The sequence below is a fragment of the Pelobates fuscus genome, chromosome 10 (genome assembly GCF_036172605.1).
Source record: "Pelobates fuscus isolate aPelFus1 chromosome 10, aPelFus1.pri, whole genome shotgun sequence".
NCBI lineage: Eukaryota > Metazoa > Chordata > Amphibia > Anura > Pelobatidae > Pelobates > Pelobates fuscus.
The window spans coordinates 6,598,807-6,620,350 of NC_086326.1; the positions used below are offsets into that span (position 1 = coordinate 6,598,807).

Consider the following 21,544-nt stretch of genomic DNA (forward strand, 5'->3'; position numbering starts at 1 on the left):
GTCAGAGGTCGCCCTCTGACCAATCATAGATTAGAGAGGGGTATTTAAACCCCTAATTCACCCTAGTACTTTGCCATGTCGTGGTTTCAGTTTCCTGGTTTCCTGAAAGTGCTAGTTTCGTGTTTCTGATTTCCTGGTATCCTGATCCTTGGCGTTTCCCTGGTTATTCTGATCTCTGGTTTCCCTGACTTGGCTTGTCTTATCGGTATTGAGTATTTTCTGGCTTCCTTGACCTCGGCTTTCCCTTTGACTATTCTCTGTCTCTAGCGTATTAGTCCGGCCATTCTAAGGTCCGGTTTACGCTCTGTCCTGTTATTTTTCCTTTTCTGACTTATGTATATGTTTACATAGATTCTGCGTGCTGGACCACATTACTAGTCGTTACATTACGACATGGCCATGGATCCTGCAGAACTATGCAAACATATGATCGCCTGTGAAAATAGGGTGGAGGATATGGACCACAGGTTAGACCAATTTGCTCAGGCATTTCAGACCTTGCTCCAGAGGACTGCCTATTTAGAGGTCCCTCCTGTACCACCTGTGGTTCCGCCACCTGTAGTGGTTCCCGTACCACATAAACCACCGTCCATAACTTTGTCACCGCCCCCTCTAAGGAATTTAGAGGTTTTTTAAACCAAATAGAATACCACTTTGAGGCCTCCCCAGGTTCATTCCCAACAGATAGATCTAAAATAGGCTATCTGATGAACCAATTAACTGGAAAAGCCTTGATTTGGGCTAACCCCTTATGGGAAAGTGGTGACGCAATAGCCCGTGATTACAGTACCTTTCTTACGGCCTTTAAGGCTACATTTGAACCTAAAGGCAGGGAGAAGAACGCTGCCAAAGCCCTTATGAGAATCAGGCAAGGCAGTCGTTCTGTAGCCGATTATGCAATAGAGTTCAGGACATTAGCGTCTGAGGTTGATTGGACCAATAGCGGTCTGGTGGCTGCTTTCTCTGAAGGTTTAGCTGAGAATATACAAGATGAAACTGCAGCTAGAGACCTTCCGGTTAGTCTTAATGAGTTTATTGCCTACATGATAAACATTGATAACCGGCTCAGAGAGAGAGAGAAAAACAAACAACGTAACAGACGTTCTAATTTGTCCATAGCTCCTCGTTTCTCTAACCCAGTGGTGAGTAGCCAAACGCCTCTTCCAGAACCTGAACCCATGCAATTGGGTAGTGCTAAACTCACTGAGGCAGAGAGACAACACAGACGTAACGAGGGGTTATGTATGTATTGTGGCAAGAAGGGACATCTAAGATCGTCATGCCCGGTTCGGCCGGAAAACTTGCACACCTAAGGCACGTACGGGGACCGACCTTAGGTGTGATGTATATGTCCCCTAAATTGACTAAGAACCGTTTCCTGGTCAAAGTAACCTTATCTTTCGAGAACACTACTGTTCAGTGTGAGGCTATGATTGACTCTGGGGCAGCGGAGAATTTCCTAGACAAGGAGTTCTCTGCTAAACATCTCCTGCCCTTAAGACATAAAGAGAAACCTATAGCAGTCGAGGCCATTGATGGAAGGCCTCTTACCCAGCCTTTCATCACACACGAAACTCTGCCAATCACTGTTTCAGTGGGTATTCTCCACTCTGAAGAAATTACCTTTCAAATCATATCTTCACCTACAGTTCCGATAATACTCGGTTTCCCTTGGCTCCTGAAACACAATCCACGTTTGGATTGGATTGAAGGAGAGATTGTGAGTTGGGGTGAGAGATGCAAAGGTGTTTGCTTTAAGCAAATCCCACAACCTATTGGCACCATTAATGTTCCTGTTACACCTCCCTTGACCACACAAATTCCACAGCAGTATATGGATTTGAAAGAGGTATTTAACAAGGTCCAGTCAGAAGGGTTACCTCCTCATAGACCTTATGACTGTACTATAAACTTATTACCAGGGACTATGCCTCCCAAGGGAGGAGTCTATGCCTTGTCCCCCCAGGAAAATCTTTGTTTGGAGGAATATATTAAGGATGCTCTCAGAAAGGGTCATATCCGTAGGTCCTCCTCACCAGCCGGGGCTGGATTCTTCTTTGTCTCTAAAAAAGAAGGAGACCTACGCCCTTGTATTGATTATAGGGGTTTGAATAGGATTACCATAAAAAATGCCTACCCTATTCCCCTTATATCAGAGCTATTCGACAGATTAAAGGGAGCTCGAGTCTTTACCAAGCTCGATCTCCGAAGTGCCTACAATCTAGTCAGAATTAAGGACGGTCACGAATGGAAGACCGCATTTAACACCAGAATGGGACATTACGAATACCTGGTTATGCCGTTTGGATTATGTAACGCTCCAGCGGTATTCCAGGATTTTATCAACGATGTCCTAAGAGAGTACCTTCACATGTTCGTTCTAGTGTATTTGGACGACATTCTCATCTATTCCCCAGACCTAGAGACACATCACGAACATGTGAGAATTGTACTGAAAACCCTGTTACAGAACGGCCTTTACTGTAAACTGGAGAAATGCCAGTTTGACCAAACGGAGATACAATTCCTTGGATACGTTATATCTCCGTCTGGTTTCCAGATGGATCCTCGTAAACTGGAGGTAGTCTTACAGTGGCCATTACCCAAGGGCCTTAAAGCTACTCAACGCTTTATAGGTTTTGCGAATTACTACCGCAAATTCATAAGGGGATTTTCCTCCGTGATTTCCCCTATAACCAATTTAACAAAAAAAGGAGCAAATTGTATATCTTGGCCCAAAGAAGCAAGAGAGGCATTTGAACGATTAAAATCTTTATTTTCCTCAGCACCTGTCCTGACCCATCCTGATCCATCCAAACCATTTATCCTAGAGGTGGATGCATCAGAGACAGGAGTTGGAGCCATTCTGTCTCAAAGAGAGAGTCCTGATACGCCTTTACATCCCTGTGGATTTTACTCTCGCAAACTCACACCTGCAGAGAGGAATTACGACATAGGGAATAGGGAACTTTTGGCCATTGTACTTGCCCTTAAGGAATGGAGGCATCTCTTGGAAGGTTCCAAAGAGCCACTTTTGATCTTTACTGATCATAAGAATTTGGCTTATATTGGGGACGCTAAGAGACTGTCCTCTCGTCAGGCTAGGTGGTCATTGTTCCTCTCCCGATTCAATTTCGTAATTACATACAGACCTGGTACTAAAAACACCAAGGCAGATGCACTTTCTCGGCAGTTTGAGACAGATGAAGTTCCGGAACAGGTGATATATCCTATTGTACCTCCTGAATGCCTCATTGCCACTACAGTTTCCGAAGTGTCTTCTCCACTCTTCTGTGCCATAATAGCAGATCAAACTCAGGCACCTGTGGGAAAACCTCCGGATAAACTGTATGTGTCACCTCAGTTTCAAAAGCAGGTACTAGATTTGTTCCATGACAGCCTCACAGCGGGCCATCCTGGAGTCCATAAAACTCTCTCTGCCATCTCCAGGAGATTTTGGTGGCCTGCTCTTAGAAACGATGTCAAAGATTATGTTGGGGCATTTCAAATATGTGCTGTTTCTAAAGTTCCTCCCAGGTCACCTCCTGGACTATTACAACCACTGCCCATACCTAGTGCTCCATGGACCCACTTGGCCATGGATTTCATTGTGGATCTACCCAGTTCAAACGGGTTTAATACAGTCCTTATGGTCATTGATAGATTCACGAAGATGGCACATTTCGTCCCACTTAAAAAATTACCATCTGCTCAAGATCTAGTTCAAATATTCTTGAGAGAGATCTTTCGGTTGCACGGTGTACCCAAAAGCATAGTATCTGACAGAGGTACCCAGTTTGTTTCTAGGTTTTGGCGTTCCTTTTGCAAACAATTGGGCGTCGAACTCTCCTTTTCGTCAGCATATCACCCTCAAACAAATGGAGCAGCAGAGAGGGCAAATCAGTCTTTAGAAGCCTATTTACGTTGCTTTATAAATGCCAATCAATCTAACTGGTACGAGCTCTTACCCATGGCTGAGTTCGCCAGAAACAACGCCACTCATGAATCTTCTAATCACAGTCCATTCTTTGTTAATCAGGGTTATCACCCCACTGTTTTTCCTTCTGCATTCTCAGACACAGAAATCCCCGCTTTGAACACCCGTTTAGATTCGATTCATGATACTTGGGATTCCGTCCATTCAGCTCTGCAAAAAGCCTCATTACGAGCGAAGGTCCAAGCTGACAAGAAACGGGGCGCTAATCCTGTCTATATTCCAGGTGACAGGGTGTGGCTCTCCACAAGACATATCAAGCTTAAGGTCCCGTCCATGAAATTTGCCCCTCGGTACATTGGTCCCTTTCGAGTTACCCAACGTATTAATCCAGTGACCTATACTTTGGCACTACCGGCTCATATGAGAATAGCGAATACTTTCCATGTGTCTCTGCTCAAGCCCCTTACTTGCAATCGCTACACAAGGGTATCCACTCCTCCTCCGCCTTTGGTAGTGGGTGATCAAGAGGAATACGAAGTCCGTTCTATCATGGACTCCAAATTATCCAGAGGTGTCTTGTCCTATCTCGTTGACTGGAAGGGTTATGGTCCCGAGGAACGTTGTTGGGTTCCTGCTGACCGGGTCCATGCGCCCCGTCTTATCCGGTCATTTCACAACCGCTTTCCTCTTAAGCCGGGTCCTTCCCGCTCGGTGCGCGGTCTTCGAGTGGGGGGTACTGTTGCGGTCACCGGCCCGCCGAGCCTCACGGTCGTGCCCGACTGGCACGACCGCTCCGACTACACGAGCTTACCTGCTCGTCGGCGAGCCGGGAACCGCGCGTGTAGTTCTTCCGGGCATCACGCCCGAATCCAATATGGCGCCGACCACGTGGTCGCGTCTATGGATAGCCCCGCCCCCGAGAATTATACTAACGTGTGCGTGACGTCACGACGTCAACGCACACGCACGTTCTGGGGTCAGAGGTCGCCCTCTGACCAATCATAGATTAGAGAGGGGTATTTAAACCCCTAATTCACCCTAGTACTTTGCCATGTCGTGGTTTCAGTTTCCTGGTTTCCTGAAAGTGCTAGTTTCGTGTTTCTGATTTCCTGGTATCCTGATCCTTGGCGTTTCCCTGGTTATTCTGATCTCTGGTTTCCCTGACTTGGCTTGTCTTATCGGTATTGAGTATTTTCTGGCTTCCTTGACCTCGGCTTTCCCTTTGACTATTCTCTGTCTCTAGCGTATTAGTCCGGCCATTCTAAGGTCCGGTTTACGCTCTGTCCTGTTATTTTTCCTTTTCTGACTTATGTATATGTTTACATAGATTCTGCGTGCTGGACCACATTACTAGTCGTGACATGTACATACTTATTTACTACATGATGGGTGAATTATTCATTAATAATCATTTAAAGGAATATAATAAAGATTACATTTAGTTCTCACCTAACTCAACGAGGTCTATTTTATCGACCGGTGAAAGGCTGTTCGTGATTTCATAAAATTGAAATAATCTAGGTTTACTAGCGGATACGTCACGGCACTCTCAAACTTCCTCCGCTGTACAATGTTAAACCAAGTCTACATTGTATTTTAATTATAGTCCAGTATGTATCTTTTAAAATGTAAAGTGGATGCTACACATCTCTCCACCGTCATTAATTAGTCTAGCGGGAGCCTGATGTAGTCCTACGTAAAGACTTGACAGGGGGTGATAAAATGTGTCACACAGGGCTGGCTTGATACAAGGTGACAAAGCAGTGTTTTTTTTTTGTTTTTTTCATTTCTTTTAGTCATTAATTGCAAATTGCACCTCAAAATCGTAATTAGAAAGCTGTATAATTAATTTGTCACTTGTTAACATCCTTGAACACAGTGTTTCGTACAGACTAAAGAAACAGCAGAGAGGGCAAGTAGAGTAACACGATGCCAACATTGGCTAATTTTCTTAAATATGTACAGCTTTGAGCACACAAGTGGCAGCGGGGAAATGACAAATCTACAAATGGCTTCCCAGAATCTGTAGTTACCCCACAGCAAGATTTTGTCAAAGGGGTCTGTGGTGGCTGTAGGCAGAATGGCAGGATATTCTAAAATATTAATGGAAAATACTGTGTAATAAAGGTAGATGGAGAATACCACTGTGTGACCATAGTGAATTATTAAAGGAGTTTAAGAAAATTTGCGTTTTACACACAACTACCCTGAGAAGGATGCCACTTTCATAACCATAACCACTAACTGAATGGATAGCTACCAATACAGGACGAAAGCAGGGCGCTGTCCAGAGTGACACTGACTTGTGAAGGACGCCATGATCCACGTTCATAACCATAACCACTAACTGAATGGATAACTACCAATACAAGACCCAAGCAGGGCGCTGACCACAGAGTGACACTGACTTGTGAAGGATGTCAGGATCCACGTTCATAACCATAACCACTAACTGAATGGATAACTACCAATACAAGACCCAAGCAGGGCGCTGACCACAGAGTGACACTGACTTGTGAAGGACGTCAGGATCCACGTTCATAACCATAACCACTAACTGAATGGATAACTACCAATACAGGACCCAAGCAGGGCGCTGACCACAGAGTGACACTGACTTGTGAAGGACGCCATGATCCACGCTCATAACCATAACCACTAACTGAATGGATAACTACCAATACAGGACGAAAGCAGGGCGCTGTCCACAGAGTGACACTGACTTGTGAAGGACGCCATGATCCACGCTCATAACCATAACCACTAACTGAATGGATAACTACTAATACAGGACGAAAGCTGTCCAGAGTGACACTGACTTTTGAAGGACGCCAGGATCCACGTTCATAACCATAACCACTAACTGAATGGATAGCTACCAATACAGGACCCAAGCAGGGCGCTGTCCAGAGTGACACTGACTTGTGAAGGACGCCATGATCCACGTTCATAACCACTAACTGAATGGATAACTACTAATACAGGACGAAAGCTGTCCAGAGTGACACTGACTTGTGAAGGACGCCAGGATCCATGTTCATAACCATAACCACTAACTGAATGGATAACTACCAATACAGGACGAAAGCAGGGCGCTGTCCACAGAGTGACACTGACTTGTGAAGGACGCCAGGATCCACGTTCATAACCATAACCACTAACTGAATGGATAACTACCAATACAGGACGAAAGCAGGGCACTGTCCAGAGTGACACGGACTTGTGAAGGACGTCATGGTCCAAGTTCATAACCACTAACTGAATGGATAACTACTAATACAGGACGAAAGCTGTCCACAGAGTGACACTGACTTGTGAAGGACGCCATGATCCACGTTCATAACCACTAACTGAATGGATAGTTACCAATACAGGATGCTGTCCACAGAGTGACACTGACTTGTGAAAACGCCACGATCCAAGTTCATAACCATAACCACTAACTGAATGCATAGTTACCAATACAGGACCCAAGCGGGGCGCTGTCCACAGAGTGACACTGACTTGTGAAGGACCTACATCTGTTCGGCTTTATAAAACGTGGCACATCTGCGTTTGACAGAGATTTTCTCTGATCGGGAGAATGATTTTCCAGTATTGGCTGTGTCACTGGTAGAGCTATAAATAAATCCACGGATGTAAGAATGCAAATTCCAATGGATAATGGCAACACATGTTAATGTATCACGACAGCCGTCACCCAGCCAAAACAATATCAGTAGCTGAATGTAACAATATAGAAAATGTAATATTATTATGTTTTGAACTGTTTTTTTTCTTTTAACGAAAGCTGCATAGTCTAGCAAGTCACCCCCTGTGCCCCTTGCTGAATCTGCGGAGTCTGGTTTATTTCAGAGCATGTGACACGAGGCAAACATGGCAGATGTAAGGACGAGATTTAGCTCCCTACGGCCTGCTAACTCAATAAGCCTTTACTGGTTCCGTAAATAGGCAGATGGATGTCATCACAATCCAAGTTTTGATGAATTGGATTAAATTCTCTTCTTTTCCTACAATTTCAGGTTGGCCCGGGCCGTCAAACAGAGTATAAAAAATGAACAAGCTAATATTACTTCCCAGATGTCTGTAAAAGCCTATTCCAGAATATACGGCGAGCCACCGAGCACCCAACAAGGTCATCGCTTAAAGCGACATGCTAAGCACTAATACAATGCTTTTGGTACATGAACCCTGTCCCTTTTTTCAGACTCTGCTTACATTTGTCTGAAACCATTCCCCTAGAGGTCATTAGACCGACTGTTCCTAGATGCACTTTAATTTTCGAAGGCTTCACATTCAGCATCAGCACAGCATTAGAAGGATGATGGCTGCGCCTACTGTTTCCGTATTAGGAGAATTGAACTGGTGGAATATGGCGATTGCTAATCACACTCTAGGATGATATTTCTCTAAAAGAAGCCGCAGACGGGCAGAGCTTGCTAATTTCCGTGCATGCACGCTAGGATCCAATACTTCTGCACAATTGGAGCATTGGATTGGGCCAGAGATAATCCATTGAGGATCTCAGAACACGTGACGTAGGCTCTGCAAATAGACTATCAGTGCAAGTCATAAAAGTTTTAGATTATTTATTTTTCGTCTATAAAAGGGGGGCTGGTGTAGTACTCTAAAAGTGAAAAGTGACAAAACTTAAAAAATTTATTTTTGAAGTCGATGTTTTATTATTCTAAATAAAACAAATTACATGGTTTAGATAATTTCTCTCACTGAGAGTTACAGATAGTATTTAATAAGTTACACATGGATTGATTCAGTAATTAACAGAAAGAAGTGACAGCCCGCACTTCGTGGTGGTGGTGGTATACCGGTCAGTGTACTCCTAGATAGAGCAGCCAGTAACACGTACACAGCTCGCAACCCAGAGAAAAGGACAGCTCTTTATACGGCCTGATTTGGCTGCGAATTGCTGGACCTCCAGCTCAGTGAATGGCAAATGGCGTCACACACTTAGCGGGAAATTAGCCACCCACTCCCAATCTAACTCAACCTTAATCTTATTTACTCCAACCAGTGGGCTGTCCTTTTGTCTTGAATATCCCTTGTATTTTTGTGATGGGCAGGGTTAAAAAAATAAAAAGCATCCTCCGAGGGCCCCAGGATGTCTCAATTCTGTGAAAGTCCTTGAATGTAGATTGAAGGCTATGGAATCAAGATATGGACACCCTTGTCAGTTCTCTATAGCACGCAGCACTTTACTTGTCACTCCTCCGACAATCTTTCATTTTAATTTTGGCGCAGGGGGCGTGGTGCTTATCTCTTCAACTCCTGCCAGTTGGTGTTCATCCTCCATATCCCTGCTCTTTGAACAACTATTCCCAACTCTGTCCTGAAGGAAAGTGACCCATACTGCAGGATTCATTCTATACAATCCTGTTATACATATCGTCGAGAACGATAACTGTGACCTGTTGTCATTTACCCATCATGCCTCACAGCTTGGGTTCTAGCTGTCTATGTAACACTTTACCAAGTCTTTTATCTCCAATTCCAAACTTTCACAGTCACAACTATGAAAAATACTTCCAACAACTCTACGTGTGGAGTACCTTAAATGAACTCTGAAACTAACACTGCCAGCAAAGCCACCCTATTAACAATTCGATTTGTTTCATTCACGACATCCCCGGTGGCAATTTTTGATGAACCCTGCTTTTTGTAGAGAGGCCCGCGGGACAGGAGTCCAGCTGAAAGATTTTTACATCTCGGCTGCAAGCTTTAAATATGTGAGACCCAGCCAGAATCATGAAACATATTACAGATGTTGCCGTCAATAAGAGAATGATTACAACCAATATATATCTTCTAATGCGTTTTTAGACTTACACAGCATGATGTGGCTTCTCATTGAGTCTTTAATTTAAATTGTACATTGCAGTTTCACAAGAAAAGTTTCTTGTTCCCAAATAAAATCGCACGCAGGGCGCCAGTAGTCAGAAACCCACATCAGGCGTTGATTATAATGTGTTATAATGAATCACAGCAGATAGCACCAATGTGACGTGATTTCATTGGCATACAGAGACGCGTCAGGTTCAGGATCGGGGCAATGAGAAAGGACCACGACAACCACAGGATGCAATTATTAAAATGAAATGTTTCATGCCTTAACACAATGTTTGTGCAGGATCAATTTGAAGCATTTTGAGAGAGGTTCCCAGGGGTTATACAGCTTTGATTTCCACCAAACTATATTCAGCTATTATCTAAGAACAAAATAAGTTTATTTAGTTTAACTGTGGTGTGAATTGAACCATTAATAACCACTGTACTTATTTATACGTCCTTCACTGAATCGCTTTCTATCTCTGCTGACCATATTACATTATATCTAACTTCTATTTCCTTATGGGACAAAGCAAGGTTAAACTATAACCTTATGAACAACCCTTCTCTCTCAACTCTCAAACATGAGCAAGTTTGAACACGTTTTGGAAGGTTCGTTTGCATTTAATATCTTTTAAATCCACACTGGAACTAATCGATCATCCGGGATTTACCAGTGGAGTCAATGAATTCAATGAATAAAACTCAATAGGTACATTTTGCACGGATGAATTCCTTCAGGTGTGGTTTAAAAGGCATTTGATTCGGACGAACTTACTTAAACGAAGACTATTAACTCCTTTCCCCTTCAGAAAATACTTCTCCTGCTATTTTCACTTACACCATCATAACATCATAACCAATTCATTTATGTTAACTTGCAGTTTCAAATTCTAAACTCTTTGGACACGTTTCAGTGTAATGCCATGGTCCCGATATTTTTATATTCTTAGTTAAGTCCCAAAACATCTGGTTTTCGTACTCCTGTAGAAAAACCCTCTTCTAAAAAAGGCCAAATATCTGGCATTTCCAATTGTTTTAGTCATTTCTCTAATATCACTGAAATAGTCAATGAAGCATGCCTTTAAAACTATTTTCAGAGGGTAGTTTACACCATGCCCATGATTTGAGAGGTAATGCCTGCCCTAGGACTTGTACTGGAAGCAGTGCTACATACCTCCACCTACTGAGGAATGGTTCAGAATTCAAGACCTTTTATAAAAAGGTTAATTATTATTATTATTGCCATTTATATAGCGCCAACAGATTCCGTAGCGCTTTACAATATTTTGAGAGGGGGGATGTAACAATAAATAAGACAATTACAAGAAAACTTACAGGAACAATAGGTTGAAGAGGACCCTGCTCAAATGAGCTTACAGTCTATAGGAGGTGGGGTATTAGAAACATTAGGATAGATAATGACCTCATCTTGTTAAAATCTTGACCAGTTCAAAAAGCCAATGTATGGAATAGTCTCCGCATCCCCAAAATGCCCGATTATGGTTTGAAAATAAATTAAGATGTAATAAATTATGCTTTAATAATTTGCCAGAAACCCGATCAACCACCACCACCTGCTCCTCTAACAAGGTTTTTTTTGTTTTTTGTTTTTTAACATATTGACATAAAATTACTCCAGAATACCAAGTGTCTTTCTTACCTGACTGCCCTGGGGGAGGGACGCCCGCTGTTCCTCTTGGTAGGCAAAGAAATACGGTGAGGACAGCAGCCTTATTTCCTGAACATGGCTCTATAGCGATCGGCTTTGGGACACCCTGAAAGGAAAAGAGAAAAATAACCTTTAAAATACTTAAATCCTTCCATTACAGGTGGAGTAATATAAAATAGATCCCTGCAACAGCATCTTTAACCTGAAATACTCCAATCCAATGTGTTCCTTAAATTCTGCAGTAATTGAGGTTCATAATCCCCATAAAGTTAAAATACCAGTGTCTAAACCCATGGAGTTGGAACCACCCTGAGACCTAGCTGTCATGTCCAAGGATCCACAGACCTTAAAGGAACACTATAGCATTAGGAATACAAACATGTATTCCTAGCGCGACTGAGCCCTAGTCACAGTTTAGGTGACTAGGGCCCCATTCCGCGGCAAATAAATGCTTAATTAACCATGTATTTGTTTACCTTAATCCAGTGCTGGGCTCCCTAGACACTGGTGACCTCTCCTCCTCCATTGACATCAGCTCCCGGGTGGAGATAAATGCACATGCGCAGCCAGAGGCACGCATGCATTCAAAATCAGCCTATAGGACAGCAATACTCAATGCTTTCCTATGGGGATCTTTTTTGACCCTGGGCTCCGTGAGGAAGTCCAGTGTCAAATAAGTGCGATTTAGTACGAGTAAATCGAGGAAGGGGCCTCTAGTGGCTGTCAGGGAGAGAGCCACTAGAGCAGTGGTTCTCAAACCAGTCCTCATGGCCCACCAACAGTCCAGGATTTATGTATACTAACAAAACCTGGACTGTTGGTGGGTCTTGAGGACTGGTTTGAGAACCACTGCACTAAAGGCTGGATTAACCCTGCAGTGTAAACATAGCAGTTTCTCTGAAACTGCAGTTTTTTTTAGCTGCAGGGTTAAAACTAGGGGGGGACCTGGCACCCAGACCACTTAGTTGAGCTGAAATGGTCTGGGTGCCAATAGTGGTCCTTTAAGTGTCCATGGAGGGTTTCCATCACTTTAGCTGGATAGAGGGGACATTAAATGTTAAGTTTGTGCTTAAAGGAACACACCAAGCACCATAATCATTACAGCACTCTGAAGTGGTTATTGTGCCATCAAGTGCCCTGTTTCCCTACCAAATTGGGAGAGGGGGCACACCACGTCACTCAGTTTTTTTACACCAGACCAGTTTCTAAAGTAAAAGATATCATATCCAACAACTATTACTATTATTTTCAGAACCCATTTGTGAGCTTGTTTGATAGCACATCACGCTCGGTAAACGCTATTCTTGTAGGGCTTTGCTCAATCGGACTAATAATACAATATCCTAGCTTGTATCCACATGCATTTATCAATTCTACAATTACCATTGTAATTCACAAAACGTCTCCTCTACAGCCTTGATATTCATTAACATGTCACACGCAAACTAGCGTGCTCTGCGCGTTGGCGTCTTTATATATCTGATAACGTAGTAAGAGCAATGTCTGGGCGTTGACTTTATCTAATTCTTGTCCGGAACTGCATGCCATTTTGATACAAATTAATAGGTTTAATATAATTTGATTCAGCATGAATTCAGAGAAAATCTAAACACATAGTAAGATTGACAGTGTGATAGTTTAGAAGAAGCAGCTGTCCCCTGACTGTGAATGGCTGGACCATAACACCGCAATAGGACCGAGGTGCAGGCTTATTTGAATGGTGAGGTAATAAATGATTTTTAATGACGAGAACAAGACAATCTACAGGATCCAGCCGTGATACAAACTGTCTGGGTATAGCTGTGTTTACTGCAGGGCAAAAGGGGCAGTTGTTCTGAGTCACATAGTCCTTTCTGGGTCCAAAGCAGCTGCCCCTTGGGCCCTTTTTACTAATGCTGCACTATGCAGCCCAGTGATTATATGAATCCTGCCTGCAGCCTTAAAGGAGTGTCGGACAGCTGGATAGATCAAAGACCTCCACAACTGACCAGTAAATGAACAACCTACCTCCACTTAATAAGAAAAAAATATATTAATTCTAATGTATTCACTCAGGTGCAGTTTCTGCAAATCCTCAGGCAAGCTGCAGTGTTTCCAGATGAGAAAATGACTCCACAAATCAGAAACCTCTAATTGTGGTCGGTGGGGTCATCTTACCTATAAACACCTGTCCAGTAGGGCTTTATGGGATATGTAGTTTGGTTCCTAGCAGTGGATCCATTAATAAGATCACACAGAATAGCAGCAACAAGCTAAGAACCCACCCAGCACCCTCAGCCGATCAGTGTTGTTCCGGATGGATAGAATTGGCATTGATAATATAAAAGTGTAAATTTTACGGTATCAATGCCTTTGGTGCCCAGTACAGCTCTGATATTTGACAAACCGTTCCCAGACAATAAGGGTGGCATCTCGAGAATATAGTCACTATAACAACTACACTGCGGTAACAAATTGATCTGTAGTGGGTATGGTGAATATTATGTACTTGTAAATAAACTCTGCTTGCTGTTTATAATAATGTAATGTATGGATGAGTCCACAGAGATATGTCTGACACAGTTTATCAAGAGACTAACACGTCAGACTGTCCCGAAATCTTGGGATCTTTATAAATTTGTAATATTAGACAAGTAGTATTTAACGTCATGTAAATATCCACAAATGTGTACATTGTGCCAGCAGCCCTTCTCTAATTAATACTTTTAACACAACTAGCACTGCGTGGTATCACAGAACAAAGGGTTACACTTTCCCTAAAAAACATGGTGCGAATGCCCTGTAGAGCGCGGAGGGTGGTGGTGGTGGGGGGACACACAGAACTGAATCATCCCTCCACTCCCCCCCCCGCACTGTGATTCCCTCTTAGTGCATCATTACAGTAAATAATTCTGCAAAATGTACAGTATGAAAGAAGGGCACTTTGTTCACGGATTTAGACTAAACCTGATATTATTTGTATAGCTTTTTGAATTCAATAGTTTTAGAGATCCAGATAGCGGCACCAGAGCAATCGCCCCCAGATAGTGCTTTAGTAACTCGGCAGAGCAGCACCCAAATGGCAGTCCAGACTCAGAGAGTGATCACGTTCTCAGAACGCATTACTGGGGCACTGGCTGCAGTGAGCGCTGAAAGAGCGGGGATATGATGTCATAGCTGCCAGTGCCCCAGTGAAGCGTCCAGAAAGATCATGAATAATTTTACAAATCTTCTGGGTTCCTGCTGGTGCCATCCCAGGGGCAGTGCCTCCCTTTATTTTTGGCAGTGCCCCTCATGAATTTGGGTCCTGTTTCACTGAACCTGGGAATTGTGAAAACCTTAGGGATTTACACCTTTCAGGCAAGAACCGCGTTAATGAAAAGTTGGAGAATTCTTCCACTTCAGCTCATTTGTCTGAAAGCTGTTCATTCATCTTCTGATCAGTCAATAACTCTAGAAGTGATGGAACTGGTTTAACATTGTATTAATCTCATAGTGACATTGCAGGCCTTCAGTAATGACTGTCGTGATGAGCAGACGGATAACATAACAATTGAGGTTTTCTTGGCACCAGAAATTCTCTTTGCCACGTCCTATACATCTTTAGTAGTCAGTTTTAATCAAAGGTATCTGAGTGACTGGCTGAGAGTGCTGGGATAAGTTCCCTGAGGCCAGTTCAGCCCAGTACTCTCAGCCAATGATAACAAAGATGGCTGAGAAGGGTTTTTTTTGTCCGTTCCTAATGATATGAACACAGCGGAATAAGGGGTACATTTCTTCAAATGAATCTCTCCCAGAGGGTCTGCATGGAACACACGCAGAAGGCAATGAAAACAATCCTGATTACAGGAGAAACCTGGCCTAAAGACCTCTGAGTTACCAGACAGCAGGTTAAAAAACAGGCCAAATCCTTGGGCAAATGTTACCTAAACGAACAAACTATGCGAAAAGCTAAACTGGCTACTTAATGCTAGTATGGTCTATCCTCCCCTCCAATTAATTCCAGGTTTTATCACAGAAATCTGCTATTCGCAAGGCATTTCTCACAAAGTCTTATGTTTACACAGCTGGCAATATGCAGGAATTCTTATTGTTAACAAATAACGATATTTGCGTGGAAATTATCAAACCTGGCACAACAGAAAGCTTAGATTTCAACAAGATCCATCAATATGAAACTTCATAATGCGAAATAAACTCAAAACTTTGTTTTCCATTGGAGGATGCAGTCCCAATCGAAGAAAGTTTGTTCCTTTCCATTTTTCTAGACAGTTTAATTACAGTGTGTCACACAGCACTACGGGATGTAAAAATGAAGAATGAACGTCCCAATGTGTTTAAACATTGACAAGATAAATGTGAAGACGGAATATCTTTGTCTGTTAAGTTATTGCGAGTGTTTTATGGTAGGAATCTGTTCTAGAGCTGCAACAGTATGGTCTAAAGCAAAATGCTGTTGTGGTAAACACATTGCACTTTGTCAGCGGCAGAAAGATAAATGCGTAACCGTGTATCAAAAATTCAGTTTGCACCAAGAGCATCTAAGATGTTTTTAGTCGGTTCTTACTGAGAGCCTCAGGTTCGCAGCTGGATTATGACCCAATTGGGCCTAGTGCTGACTATTATGGTGGCCTCATTTCAGAATCTTCTAGACTTGTGCATGGCAAAAAAACATGGTTTGGCTGAAGCTATTCATGCAAAGAATAAAATTTGTTTGGCCGGCTGAATTTCATCTACGTGATTTTTTGCCTCGTCCAAATTTCATCGGTGGAAATGACTTGGGGAAAAAAAACAATTTTGGCGAATCAAAAGGATGCAAATAATTGACCAATCAGTGGACTGCAAAATATGCACAATATTTTATATATCAATGTATTTATTTCCTGAAGCCAACTCCAATCAACATTTGGTTGACTAATGTATGACCAAATATAATGGTACTCTGTCAATCTCTCTTCCATTTCTTAGTCAGTCTGTCCATCTTACAAACACCAAAGCTCTCATCTCCTTTCTTTCACTTATCGCAAACTCTGAATCCTCACTCCTCTCCTTTTTTCCTTCCTAAGAGCAGGTGGAGCTCCTGGTCTGCAGCTACGGACTGAAAACGAGGTGGATGTAGTAAATGTGGCAGAAAGCGGACATATCACACAGATAAAGAGAGAGAAGCAGGAAAATGATTCACCAATTTATAGTAAGTCCTAAGCTTCCCTCCTCACAATGCAGAGGCATGCGAGGAGTAGTGGAAAAAAATAAAAATAAAATAATAAATATATAAATGTATTTTGATCAATGGGCCACGGCCTGGAGCTGCAGCTAATCCGGTCCAGTATTAAATCTCATGGTAATTTTGGTTAACAGGGGCAGATATGTATATATATCCACAACTGTCACTATGGTGCTATGGTACACCGCACATAGGACACAGACATTTGGGCGCCTCGGCCAGTTCATAAAGGAGCTAGGTGTGACACAGGGGTAATGCATCTGCACAGGGGTCTCAGGGTACACAAGCCCCCAGGTCTTCACAGTGCGGGGAGGGAGACTCTTTGCCTTCCCTGGGCCTTTCCAGGGGTTTCTTCAACTCCTCCTCTGCACTGCACTCTTTTCTTCTCCCCAATTCTCCACTTCCCTTCCACTGTCCTCTTCCTTCGCCTCCTCAGCTCAACCAAATTGATGGACAGGTCAGCAGACGAGCTTGTGCACCAAACAGTTGTTGCTCAATATTCAGCAGTTCCCCACTGACACAAGGGCGCTTGCTGCCGACTCGAAGCAAACCTCCCGTCTTATGCTCAGGGGGAGAGAGGGCACGGCAAACGCACAGGTTAATGGCGAATGGAAATGCTGACAGTACTGTTATTGTTTATAATTATGATGTACTTTATTACACTTTTATCGAGACATACATATCTCATTGACCTTCTAATGATAACCGTGACCTGCACGTCCTCTCTCCTATTACTTGAAAACTTCATAAAATAATTAATTTTTTTTTCTATATAATCTACTTTACCAACGGGATATATAGAAGTAGCTCAAACATACTTTGTGTGAACGCATCTTCCGTAGAGAGTGTAACATCCTTCCACTCTCCAAACTCCGATACGGCAAAGAAACAAATCTACACACAGCGTGGGCAGGTCAACCCTAGTGACTTCAGTGAGTATTTTGCTAAGTCACATCTTGCTCACAAATTAGCCCCAAAAAAACAATTAAAGTGTGCATATTTGGTAAACTTTACCGGACATCTAATAAATATTGTCTGCAAAAAATCTCGACATTTTCAGGAGATTGGGAAGGGTGTGTATAGCCAGGAATTTTATTCAATGAAGCATAAAGGCACGATCTGAACAGGAATTGTGCTAATTATAATGGTTTCACATATTTAAACATCTTCAGAAATGAAAATAACTGGGAGCATGCAGCTAGATTTAGTTATAATTTAATTCCACAAAAAAGTTTGAAAAGCAAATACAACAAAATCCAACAAATGAAAATCATTCAATGTGTCCCGGGGTATTTAAAATAATCCGCTTCTTTCACAAAGGGTTCATAATGTACGGCGGGAACATTATTTGGCATGACATGAGTTGGTAACAATGATTTGCTATTTTTAACTAAACTATACGACCACTGAGTAATGTAAAGAGGTGAAACCAAGTTATTTTGTGAAATAATGTCCTTATCTATTGAGTGAAGACTGCACGGGGAAAGTGGCACAAGAATGGAGACTGGTGAAGAAGAATGCTAACCGGCTTGACTGGACACTGCGCGCCCAGCACGGACCTGAAACTGGGGATCAATAGGTGCCTAGCACGGACCTGAAACTGGGAGAGCACTACGCGCCCAGCACGGACCTGAAACTGGGAGAGCACTACGCGCCCAGCACGGACCTGAAACTGGGAGAGCACTACGCGCCCGGCACGGACCTGAAACGGGAGAGCACTGCGCACCCAGCATGAACCTGAAACGGGGGAGCACTGCGCACCCAGCATGAACCTGAAACGGGAGAGCACTGCGCACCCAGCATGAACCTGAAACGGGAGAGCACTGCGCACCCAGCATGAACCTGAAACGAGGGAGCACTGCGCACCCAGCATGAACCTGAAACGGGAGAGCACTGCGCGCCCAGCATGAACCTGAAACGGGAGAGCACTGCGCACCCAGCATGAACCTGAAACGAGGGAGCACTGCACACCCAGCATGAACCTGAAACGGGGGAGCACTGCGCACCCAGCATGAACCTGAAACGGGAGAGCACTGCGCGCCCAGCATGAACCTGAAATGGGGGAGCACTGCGCGCCCAGCATGAACCTGAAACGGGAGAGCACTGCGCGCCCAGCATGAACCTGAAACGGGAGAGCACTGCGCGCCCAGCATGAACCTGAAATGGGGGAGCACTGCGCGCCCAGCATGAACCTGAAATGGGGGAGCACTGCGCGCCCAGCATGAACCTGAAACGGGAGAGCACTGCGCACCCAACATGAACCTGAAACGGGGGAGCACTGCGCACCCAGCATGAACCTGAAACGGGTGAGCACTGCGCACCCAGCATGAACCTGAAACGGGAGAGCACTGCGCACCCAGCATGAACCTGAAACGGGGGAGCACTGCGCACCCAGCATGAACCTGAAACGGGAGAGCACTGCGCACCCAGCATGAACCTGAAACGGGGGAGCACTGCGCGCCCAGCATGAACCTGAAACGGGAGAGCACTCACCCAGCATGAACCTGAAACGGGAGAGCACTGCGCACCCAGCATGAACCTGAAACGGGGGAGCACTGCGCACCCAGCATGAACCTGAAACGGGGGAGCACTGCGCACCCAGCATGAACCTGAAACGGGGGAGCACTGCGCACCCAGCATGAACCTGAAACGGGGGAGCACTGCGCACCCAGCATGAACCTGAAACGGGGGAGCACTGCGCACCCAGCATGAACCTGAAACGGGAGAGCACTGCGCACCCAGCATGAACCTGAAACGAGGGAGCACTGCGCGCCCAGCATGAACCTGAAACGGGGGAGCACTGCGCACCCAGCATGAACCTGAAACGGGGGAGCACTGCGCACCCAGCATGAACCTGAAACGGGAGAGCACTGCGCACCCAGCATGAACCTGAAACGAGGGAGCACTGCACACCCAGCATGAACCTGAAACGGGGGAGCACTGCGCACCCAGCATGAACCTGAAACGGGAGAGCACTGCGCGCCCAGCATGAACCTGAAATGGGGGAGCACTGCGCGCCCAGCATGAACCTGAAACGGGAGAGCACTGCGCGCCCAGCATGAACCTGAAACGGGAGAGCACTGCGCGCCCAGCATGAACCTGAAATGGGGGAGCACTGCGCGCCCAGCATGAACCTGAAACGGGAGAGCACTGCGCACCCAACATGAACCTGAAACGGGGGAGCACTGCGCACCCAGCATGAACCTGAAACGGGTGAGCACTGCGCACCCAGCATGAACCTGAAACGGGGGAGCACTGCGCGCCCAGCATAAACCTGAAATGGGGAGCACTGCACGCATGGACCTGGAAAGGTAGAGCACTGCGTTAAACAGTAAACCTCTCCAACTCCACCATAGCCCTAATAGGCTGTAACATTGTTTTCAATTTACACCCTGTTCCAAATTATTATGCAAATTCGATTTAAGTGTCACAAAAGGTTAAATATTTTGTTTTCAGTTTAACTCATGGATGGCATTGTGTCTCAGGGCTCTTTTGATCACTGAAAACAATCTCGGACACCTGTGATAATTAGATAGCCAGGTGAGCCCAATTTAAGGAAAAACTACTAAAGTGGGGTGTTCCACATTATTAAGCAGAGCACCATTTTCATGCAATTTGGGGAAGAAAAATTATCTCTCTGCTGCCGAAAAGAGTGAAATAGATCAATGCCTTGGACGAGGTATGAAAATATTAGATATTTCACGAAAACTTAAGCGTGATCATCGCACTATTAAGAGATTTGTGGCTGATTCAGAGCACAGACGGGATCGTGCAGATAAAGGCACATTGAGGAAGATTTCTGCCAGATCCATGCATCGGATCAAGAGAGAAGCTACTAAAATACCATTACATAGCAGCAAACAGATATATTTGAAGCTGCTGGTGCCCTGGAGTCCCATGGACATCAAGGTGTAGAGTCCTCCAGAGTCTTGCAACTGTGCATAAACCTTCTATTCGCCCACCACTAACCAATGCTCACAAGCAGAAACAGCTGCATTGGGCAGAAAAATACATGAAGACTAATTTTCAAACAGTCCTGTTCACTGATGAGTGCCGTGCAACCCTGGATGGTCCAGATAAATGGAGTAGTGGATGGTTGGTGGATGGCCACCCTGTTCCAACAAGACGGTGGTGGAGTCATGTTTTGGGCCGGAATCATGGGAAGAGAGCTGGTCGGTCCTTTTAGGGTCCCCGAATGTGTAAAGATGACCTCTGCAAAGTATGTGAAGTTTCTGACTGACCACTTTCTTCCCTGGTACAGAAGGAAGAACTATGCTTTCCGTAATAAAATCTCCATGCATGACAATGCACCATCTCATGCTGCAAAGAATACCGCTGCATTAATGGCTGCTATGGGGATAAAAGGAGAGAAAGTCATGGTGTGGCCTCCATCCTCCCCTGACCTCAATCATATTGAGAACCTTTGGAGCATCCTCAAGCAAAAGATCTATGAGGGTGGGAGGCAGTTTACATCCAAACAGCAGCTCTGGGAGGCTATTCTGACATCTTGCAAACTAATTCAAGCAGAAACTGTCCAAAAACTCACAAGTTCAATGGATGCAAGACTTGTGAAGCTGCTATCAAATAAGGGGTCCTATGTGAAAATGTAACGTGACCTGTTAAAATGTTTACAAAGTTAAAATGTTGTTATAAGTTTGATGAATTAGCTTTTGATTTCAGTAAATATGCTGCAAACACAACAAATGACAATTTCCAGCTCTTTACAGCCTATAAAGTGTTTTGAAACTTACTGTGCGTAATAATTTGGAACAGTGCATTGTGTTTTTTTTTTTTTTTTACAATCATTTCTCACGTTTATGGACATAGTCAACTGTGAGTTAGATAAAATGCAAAAGGGTAATAAGCGCTCTCTTCTCAAGGGTGAGCA

General features: G+C 44.1%; 1 protein-coding gene across 1 annotated transcript in view; it reads right to left on the bottom strand.

Annotated features, from left to right (window-relative positions):
* The window catches only part of ATRNL1 (attractin like 1), a 716,247-nt gene that overhangs the window by 23,880 nt on the left and 670,823 nt on the right, over window positions 1-21,544 (bottom strand). The window contains exon 28 of the mRNA XM_063434704.1: window positions 11,445-11,559. Within this exon, the coding sequence (XP_063290774.1) occupies window positions 11,445-11,559 (115 nt within the window). The remainder of the gene's footprint in view (window positions 1-11,444; window positions 11,560-21,544) is intronic.